Here is a 10,000-nt window from a genome sequence, read left to right on the forward strand (position 1 = left end):
TGATGATGATGATGATGATGATGATGATGATGATGATGATGATGATGATGATGGTCGTTAAATCTTACCGTCATAGTTGACCTGTCCATCTCCATCTAGATCAGCCTCCCGGATCATTTCATCCACCTCCTCGTCCGTCAACTTCTCACCCAGATTCGTCATCACGTGACGTAGTTCGGCAGCAGAGATAAAACCGTTACCGTCCTTGTCGAAGACTCGGAATGCTTCCCTGATCTCCTCCTCAGAGTCTGTGTCTTTCATTTTTCTGGCCATCATCGTAAGGAACTCGGGGAAGTCGATGGTGCCGTTACCTGCAAATTATTGACGTCACAGAGGATTAGGTTTGGGACATTTCATAAACACTTTGTCTGCTTCTTGTGAAAATTGGCATTAGCAAAAGATCAATAATTTGTTTGACTGAATAAAACACGCCCCCCCCCCCTTCACAGGTAGAACAGTTTCATTATAAACTAATACGACTCGTCGTAACTGAGTTGAGTAGCTGTTACATTTACTGAGCATCTCCCACTGTCATTTCACTTCTTTTTCTTTTTGAGATAATATGTTATGAATACAACGACAGATCGCAGGAACGCACTGACCATCAGCGTCCACCTCGTTGATCATGTCCTGTAGCTCGGCCTCTGTGGGCTTCTGTCCCTCTCTGCCTCTCCCTTTCCCTCCCTTCCTTTTACCCCCTCCCTCCCTCTCTCCCTCCCTCTCCCTCCCCCTCCCCCACTCACCATCAGCGTCCACCTCGTTGATCATGTCCTGTAGCTCGGCCTCTGTGGGGTTCTGTCCCAGGGATCTCATGACTGTGCCCAGCTCTTTGGTGGTGATGCTGCCGTCGCCATCTTTATCGAACAGGCTGAACGCCTCTTTGAACTCTGAGAACACAGCCACAACGCCAAGCAAATTAGAATACAGTAAAATATTTAACGGATGTCTAAAAAGGATAGTGGAGATTAAGTACAGTCTAGTCACAAATGCTTAACTGTGGGAGAGAACAAACCAAAGGCTAGTTAAGGAAGACATACAGGTGGAAAAATGGAAATGGATTGGGCACACCCTGAGGAGACACCCGACAAGCATCATCAGACAGGCTTTGACGTGGAATCCACAAGGAAAGCACAAGGAAGGAAGACCAAAGATGACATGGATGCGAGCGGTACAAGCGGAAATGGAAAAGGCGGGGACATCATGGAAACAGCTAGAAAAGGATGCACAGGACAGGCTTCGCTGAGAGAGAGAGAGAGAGAGAGAGAGAGAGAGAGAGAGAGAGAGAGAGAGAGACAGAGAGACAGAGAGACAGAGAGACAGAGAGACAGAGAGACAGAGAGACAGAATTTAACAAAAGAGTTGATTTTTTTGCTTTTGAGAATGTCTTTCTAGACACAAATTATAATAGGAAGAAAATCCACACATATGGTACAAACAAAAAGTTAAAGAAGACAGAAACGTGGTAGAAATTGGCGAAGCGGGAAACATCAAAGACCGTTCTGGTGTGTTGTTTTTCGATTAGAGAGATTGTATAGCCTGACAGGAGTGTGTAATTGTGCGCAAACGTGTGCAAATGGGAGCAAGTGTGTGCAATTGTGTACAAGGGTGTACAAGTGTGTGCAAATGAGTGCAAGTGTATCTGTGTGTGTATGTGTTCGTGTGTGTGTGTGTGTGTGTGTGTGTGTGTGTGTGTGTGTGTGTGTGTGTGTGTGTCTGTGTGCGTGTGTGAGTATGTGTGTGTGTTGATGCGTGTCTGGTAAGGTGTTTGGGGAATGTAAAGTTAAGGCAATGTTGTTTTTTCCTCAATACTTCTTTTATTTTCTGTGGATCTGGTCCCAGGAACCTCTATATTTCTTTCGTCATTGCCAGTTTCATTGAACTTGACGCTATAGAACTTTTGGTTGTCACTTAATAGTTGGGATCAGAAATTACATCTATGCTCTGTCTTCTGTTGTCCTGCTTTCATGATCTTCAACTTCAACAGCATAATGCAGTTTTCAATCTTTCCAGTTTGTCTTGTTTCCAATATTTCTAGTTTGTCTTTATCTGTATAATTTCCAGTGTGTCTGTGAGAAACCATTCTTCAGTAGCATTTAGTTTACGAGGTAAGGGATTTCTTCTGACACAAAATATCACGAATCCCAAGCATGACAAATATGTGAGGCAGCAGGGTGAAATCAGGCGCTCGTCAAAATAATGAAAATCCAGAAACTGGCAATTTTCTGAAGGTTTGTGAATTTTTCTTCGAATTTTTTTTGGTTTGTTTTTGCTCAACACCCTTCATGCCCATTTCACTGGAAAAACGTTGACTAAAGGCATACATGCTGTAAATTTTCAGTTTCGACAGACTCTCAAGTTAAGGAAATAATTGGCGGCCAATTTCTTGGTAATTTTACCTCTGAAACGAGGTGACCCCCACTTCCTTCAATTGCCAAAATCTTGACTTGTATCCAATATAAATGGATATGTTTTTCATCACAAGCAAGGCAAAAGGACAGGCTTTAAGCTTCAATAACTCCACATGCCCAAAAATTGACGAGCGCCTGATTCTACTGCGTCGTGACACATATGTGAAGTGTAATAGAGGAGGACCAAGCTCACTGACAGAAGGCTTTGTCGTGAGTACTGACTACTCAACCAAATGGATAACATAATCATTTTATAAATTGAGTGTTGACTTGGGGGATATTTTGGGTTCCCAAGTTGTTGTTTTTGTGGGGTTTTTTGTCAGCGCTACGAAGTGAGTGTGGGTGTGAGTAAAGGAACACAGCATTAACCTCCAAGGATAAGATCCTAGATAGAATTTATAATCAGTGCTCGTGGTCTGTTTACCTGCGATCTGTTCTTCTGTTAGTTGTTCAGCCTGGAAACGAAAAAAGAAAGGGACAATGAAAGGAGTTACTAGAATAAAAATTAACAACAAACAAAGAAGCAAACGGGCAGACAAACATGAAAATAGAGTAACCACAAAACCTTCTGTTTTTCATTCAGTCCAGAGGTTGTTTTCCCCAATATAATTTCGAGAATGAGTGGGTTCTTTTTTTTTTTTGGGGGGGGGGGGGGGGGTAAGCGGTTGAGGGTTTTTTTAATTTTGGAAAAGGTGAGGAGGGTCACTAAAAAGTCCTGCAAATATTTTGTTTCTCTCAGTAATTTCTGTCAGCCATCTTGATTTTTACTTACACTAAATGACGTTTGTTGGGTGCTTCTCTTTACCCAGTTAAAACTAAAACCAAAAAGAATGAGATATGAGATAAATGAATTTCAAAGCAATTGAATGATTGTCGTAATAGATCATCCAGTGTTATACAGTGCACACTTTCCGGATTTAGATGATTTGCGACCAACACCATTTGTAAATAGACATGAAAAAATGACCCATTTCCTCTAACATCTAAACATTAAACCCCATATTTGATAACCTGAAAAAGGAATGCAGAGCAATCGATAAAGAAAGGAGCGAAAGAAAGAAAGAAGAAATTAAGAATGAAAGAAAACCTTGGATTGAAACAAAGAACTAAAGGAAACTGTAGCGTTCTTGGAACACAGCACTGGAGCGTCAGTCACAAAGACCAGACAGAAAATATTCGATATCCAAATCAAAGAGAAGTTGTATTCTTCTTTATTTATTTCTGGAATACTTTCTTTCAGTCCTCATTTCTCAAAAGAGACTTGGAGATTTGTTTTAAAAGTCAACCCGGAGCAATTATTAACCGTATCCCTACATGGGGAACTCGAATGTGCCACCACTTTTCAAAGAAGAAATTTACTCGTTAATCCGATCCGTACGCTTTGCATAGCAGTCTGTCAAAATGATTTTTTGAGAAATACCGAAAGTTTCAAAGAGATCTTTGTACTAAAAGTTTTCTAAAATGTGAAGAATACAACCTCGGGGGTACAAAATGACCCCAGGGCGTACGGATAGGGTTAATTAACAACGCACGGTACCGCTTGACCTCATTCCCACTTATGCCTCTCTCGATCAGGGGTAAACAAGGGTAGGTCTCAGGAGCAATGAAAACAAAATGTGTCTAGATATTTGAAAAAATCAGAAAATAAAGATTGCTGGAAAACATCAACACACACCAAAGAAAAAGCAACAACAAAAAAAAGCAAACAAACAAACAAACAAACAAACAAACAAACAAACAAACAAAAATACACAGTAATATGAGAGACAAAACCATTCTAAAAACAGACACACTGAGTAACAATAAACTATTACACAGGAAATTACGGTAAGTAAACACATGACAAGCGAGCTTCCATGAGAAGTAACAAGAGGAAAAGGAAAAGGACAAAAAAAATGGAGGATCCAAAATATCCTATGGTCACGGAAATGAAAAATGAGGGGACCGGAACATGGCAAACTAAAACAAAAAGGATTTTTTTTTCCAATCCAGTATCTCTACTATTTGCCTAAGTGCAAATGTGTCAACACAAGACAGCTTTGTGGATACTCCCTCAAAACTTCTTAGTTTCAAAAGGTTGTACTTCGGAATATTTCAGTTTCATTTCTTGAATGACTGTAGATGAACGTCTTCCAAAAGCAACAAAATAAATAGATAAATAAACAATAGATAAATAGATAGATGAAAAAAATCTAAATAAATTTTTTTTAAAATAAAAAAATAAATAAAACAATGTCGGGTAGAAGTGATATAGTAGTCAATCATTTTTTTGTATGTAAAGAGCTTATATGTGCATTCATATGTTTGTGTGTGTGTGTGTGTGTGTGTGTGTATGTTTGTGTGTGTGTTTGTATGTGTGAATGTGTGTGTGTGTATGTGTGTGTGTGTGTGTGTGTGTGTGTGTGTGTGTGTGTGTGTGTGTGTGTGTGTGTGAAGTATGTGTCTGCGTGTGTGGAGTGGGAGTGGGAGAGGGAGCAAAAACGTTTGGATAGCCTGTACGGAACCTAACTTGCAGACTTATATTTCTCTCAGGTACCCAAACATTTATGAACGGACCACAGAATTCTACACTTATAGAAGCGGAACTCCCTCTTTGCGATCGCCGATTCGCTGTGAGGAATTGAAACTAAAACATGGCGGCCGGTTGAGGGCACCTTTGGCTGCGCCGCACAGCGAGGCTTCGCGTTGCTATGCACGCTGATGCTAGTGGTAGGGCTTGGAAGACACCTTACATCAGTATTTTAAAACTTTCTTCGAAGAGGAACTATAGTGAAATAGTCTAGCACCTTTTTATTATGTCATAATTGGCAATGTTACATATACAATGTTTTTGTATTTGTATTAGTACTGTTGGTTTGTTGTTTTTTTAAACTAGGGATGGGATCTAGATCTAGATAGATCTAGATCTCTGATCTACTAAAGATCTTCACAATCACAATACACTTGATAATAACATTAATTATGAACATTAATTCTGTTGGCAAAATACCTAGATATAGTCTTGATTAGTACTAGATCTACGATAAGGGGACGCTGACAGTAACATGCTCACTACAATAATATTGTCATTAAACTTAAGATCCAAAGCAAGCAAAAAAGAACAATATAAGCCTTTTCTCCAATTTACTAGAAAGAGATAAATAAATTGAGCTTATATTGAGGAAATGTATTATTTCTCACTTTAAGAATTCATCTCTGTGTTTGCATCAGTAGTGTGTACAACAACATATGCTTTGTTTAAAGCACGTGCGAGTCTAACAAATACAAGAGATTGGAGAATGTGTCGATTGCACATAAAATACATATAGGCCTATTGTACATGCTGCCAAAAACACAAAAATGCAGAAAAGACCTCAAAATATTGGTTTACACATAAAAGCCAATAATGCAAAGCAAAGTGAACAAGAGTGGAACTGGCATAATAATATGTTTCCTGAATATATGTTCAAAGTCATTTTCTGTGCGTTGGGAGTGTGATTTCTAATGCATGAATGATAGACTCATTTAGATGTGATAATTAAGAAACTTGTGTCTACAGTCACAACAGAAAGAGTTCCATGGCGAGTGATCACTGGTCAAGGATTTCAGAGCTGTGTGCATTTTGAGAAAAATGTATCCCCATACCCTGGATCACATGTCGAGGGGATGGGCTTGTCCCCCTGTAATCCCTGCACACAGTAAACAAAGACATATTTTTCAACACGAATAAGAAAAAATAAGTGGTCTCTTGTTACGGATCAAATTGAAGTCCTGTTTCAATTCGATTAATTGATAAAAGTGCGTATCGCAATGCGTTGGCCACCCCTGCCCTATAAGACTATGCTATTTAATAAATACATTTGTCAGACCTGGAATCTTTAATGCCCGCACACAGTAAACAAGCACGCATTTTTGAACACGTATAAGAAAAAATAAGTGTTGTCTTGTTACGGATCAAATCGAAGTCCTGTTACAATTCAATTAATTGATAAAAGCGTGTATCGCAAGGCATCGGCTAACCCAGCACTATTACGCTATTTTATAAATACATTCGTCAGATCTGGAATCTGGAATCTTTAATTTTTAATCCCCGCACACAGTAAACAAACACACATTTTTGAACACGTATAAGATAAAATAAGTGTTGTCTTGTTACGGATCAAATCGAAGTCCTGTTACAATTCAATTAATTGATAAAAGCGTGTATCACAAGGCATCGGCTAACCCAGCACTATTACGCTATTTTATAAATACATTCGTCAGATCCTAAATCTTTAATTCCCGCACACAGTAAACAAGCACACATTTTTGAACACGTATAAGAAAAAATAAGTGTTGTCTTGTTACGGATCAAATCGAAGTCCTGTTACAATTCAATTAATTGATAAAAGCGTGTATCACAAGGCATCGGCTAACCCAGCACTATTACGCTATTTTATAAATACATTCGTCAGATCCTGAATCTTTAATTCCCGCACACAGTAAACAAGCACACATTTTTGAACACGTATAAGAAAAAATAAGTGTTGTCTTGTTACGGATCAAATCGAAGTCCTGTTACAACTCAATTGATTATTAATTGATAAAAGCGTGTATCGCAAGGCATCGGCTAACCCAGCACTATTACGCTATTTTATAAATACATTCGTCAGATCTGGAATCTTTAATCTTTAATTTTTAATCCCCGCACACAGTAAACAAACACACATTTTTGAACACGTATAAGATAAAATAAGTGTTGTCTTGTTACGGATCAAATCGAAGTCCTGTTACAATTCAATTAATTGATAAAAGCGTGTATCACAAGGCATCGGCTAACCCAGCACTATTACGCTATTTTATAAATACATTCGTCAGATCCTAAATCTTTAATTCCCGCACACAGTAAACAAGCACACATTTTTGAACACGTATAAGAAAAAATAAGTGTTGTCTTGTTACGGATCAAATCGAAGTCCTGATACAATTCAATTAATTGATAAAAGCGTGTATCGCAAGGCATCGGCTAACCCAGCACTATTACGCTATTTTATAAATACATTCGTCAGATCCTAAATCTTTAATTCCCGCACACAGTAAACAAGCACACATTTTTGAACACGTATAAGAAAAAATAAGTGTTGTCTTGTTACGGATCAAATCGAAGTCCTGTTACAACTCAATTGATTATTAATTGATAAAAGCGTGTATCGCAAGGCATCGGCTAACCCAGCACTATTACGCTATTTTATAAATACATTCGTCAGATCTGGAACTTTAATCTTTAATTTTTAATCTCCGCACACAGTAAACAAACACACATTCATGAACACGTATAAAAAAATAAGTGGTCTCTTACTCTTAATGTTACGGATCAAATTGAAGTCTAGTTACGATTCAATAATTGATAATAGCGCGCATTGCAATGCATTGGCTAACTCAGCATTATACGCTATTTAATAATACATTCGGCAGATTTGGAATCTTAAATTATAATCATAATTATATGAGCCCGCGCGTGGGAAGTGAAAGTGAAAGGAATTGAAAACGCTTTCAAAAACAATTATGAAAGCAACATAATTAAAGTTGGACTACATGTGCTTATAAAGGCCCAAAAAGGTGTATGGATGCGGAAATTAATGTTTCGGATGAAAATAATACGCTATACTACTGTAGCATGCGGGTCAAATATTTGATGCGCAACTTATTATCAAATATCGCTAGGCTACTGAACTATCGAACACCTAGATCTAGATTCTCCTACGTTTACACAATGACTTAGATCTCAATTCGTCTTAACCGATGAGTATTTTTTTCAAACATTTGCACACATCTATAGGTTCTATATTATTGTAGAAATTTCTTTAAAGAAAATTCTTTAATAAATACAAGCCCAATATAAAAAAAAAATCCCAGTCAATGGTTTCTACAGATTTTTAAAAAGTTTATAGCTGGAGCTAAATCTCTTTTAAAAGCAAGTCCGTCCTTTTTTCTACTTCTGCTGGCGACATAAAGTTAATTATTGAACGCATGTTTTGAGAACATTAATTAGATCTAGTGAAAAAATATGTTCAGTGTAAAACAAATTTCTTGTAACAAGTTTTGCTACTAAAAAATTACGTAGGCCATATGCGTATGCAAAATGTGTGTGGGAAGCTAGAAGTGCTGTGAACAATCCCATCCGTGTTACGATTTTTTTCACAGTTCTGTAGATCTTATATTTATAAACTCGCTATGTCTGCTGTTTCTGTTGTTGCACCCAAAAACACAACAATTTAAAACCTTAATTCCAATCTCTAGTTGCACAGTGAATTCTGTAACTCAAAATTACAAACTGGACAGTAAATGTTCCACTTTTCACTCGTTTGTAAAAGCCGCTATTGCTTTAAAAGCTATAGGGTTACTTCCGAAAACGATAAATCGTGCCCTCAAGACGCCATTGTTTTCGGTCTTCAATTCCTCACAGGTCACGTGGTACAGTTCCCGTTCTATAAGTGTAGAATTCTGTGGAACGGACCATAACTACATGAATTGGTCGCTTTAAGCACAAGGAGGATATCCCAAAAATTAATGTTTTGAGAAAATCGAAAGTAAAGTTTTTGCTCTTTGTTCAGTTTCTTTAAAAGACAAGGAGAGTTTTCTCAATAACCAAACAAAATGTGTACCCACCAATGAAACAAAACTTCTCCTACAGGTAGGGCAACGCCCACTTTTGGCGTAGGTGAAGATTTCTGCAAACCTCCGAAATCTGGGTTATATTAGCCCGCTTGTCCTTAAAAGCGACCATTTCTATTAGGTACTCAAACATTTATGAACGGAACAGAACTACATGAATAAACTCTTATGAGTCAGTTTATCGTACAAAAGTCAGTGACGCGTTCAGTCTGGGCACGAAAACCGGGTCGTTGCTATAGTCAATTTCCCCTTACAAACTAGTTCACGGGTCGAAGTTCGAGGTTTAACCCTATCGGTACGCCCTGGGGTCATTTTGTACCCCCGCGGTTGTATTCTTCACATTTTAGAATACTTCTAGTGCGAAGATCTCTTTGAAACTTTCAGTATTTCTCAAAAAATCATTTTGACAGATTGCTATGCAAAGCGTACGGATCGAATTAACAAGTAAATTTCCTCTTTGGAAAGTGGTGGCACAGAGTTCCCACGTCGTATGGATACTTTAGTAAAACACAGCGTACGGATAGGGTTAACATTGTAATGCGTCCGATATTTCTGGTCCGATCATGACTTTTCTTATAAATACAGGTTTTCTGATGTGTTCCCAGAAGCTCGACATTGGAAATGATTTGCGCTTTTTCTAGTTGGATTAAATATATAAATTATGTTATAAGGTTATAAGGAAATCTGGCTGTTAAAAAGACGTTAACTTCCAATACATACTTGTGTAATTCTAAAAGAAGAATCCAACAATATGCCCTTCCTATCCTTCCACCCCCCCCCCCTTTCCTCGCCTATCTTTAAAAATTCCCGATACATAGATCATGCATTAACACAACCAATGGAGGTGTTATGACAATACTAGAATATTATCGACATTGTTTGTTGTACTCCGTTCGTTTGAAATATTGTTATTATCACACTCAGAAGGCTATTTAGGAGATCGCATGAAATAGGACAAA

At 38.0% G+C, this 10,000-nt stretch overlaps 1 protein-coding gene across 1 annotated transcript in view; it reads right to left on the minus strand.

Annotated features, from left to right (window-relative positions):
* The window catches only part of LOC101861733 (calcium-binding protein LPS1-alpha), a gene marked incomplete at its 5' end in the record, with an annotated part of 43,224 nt that overhangs the window by 1,269 nt on the left and 31,955 nt on the right, over nt 1-10,000 (minus strand). Inside the window, 3 exon segments of the mRNA XM_035970105.1 lie at nt 69-311; nt 744-887; nt 2,833-2,863. Coding sequence (XP_035825998.1) covers nt 69-311; nt 744-887; nt 2,833-2,863 — 418 coding nt within the window.

This window comes from Aplysia californica, unplaced genomic scaffold, assembly GCF_000002075.1.
Source record: "Aplysia californica isolate F4 #8 unplaced genomic scaffold, AplCal3.0 scaffold00220, whole genome shotgun sequence".
Classification (NCBI taxonomy): Eukaryota; Metazoa; Mollusca; class Gastropoda; order Aplysiida; family Aplysiidae; genus Aplysia; species Aplysia californica.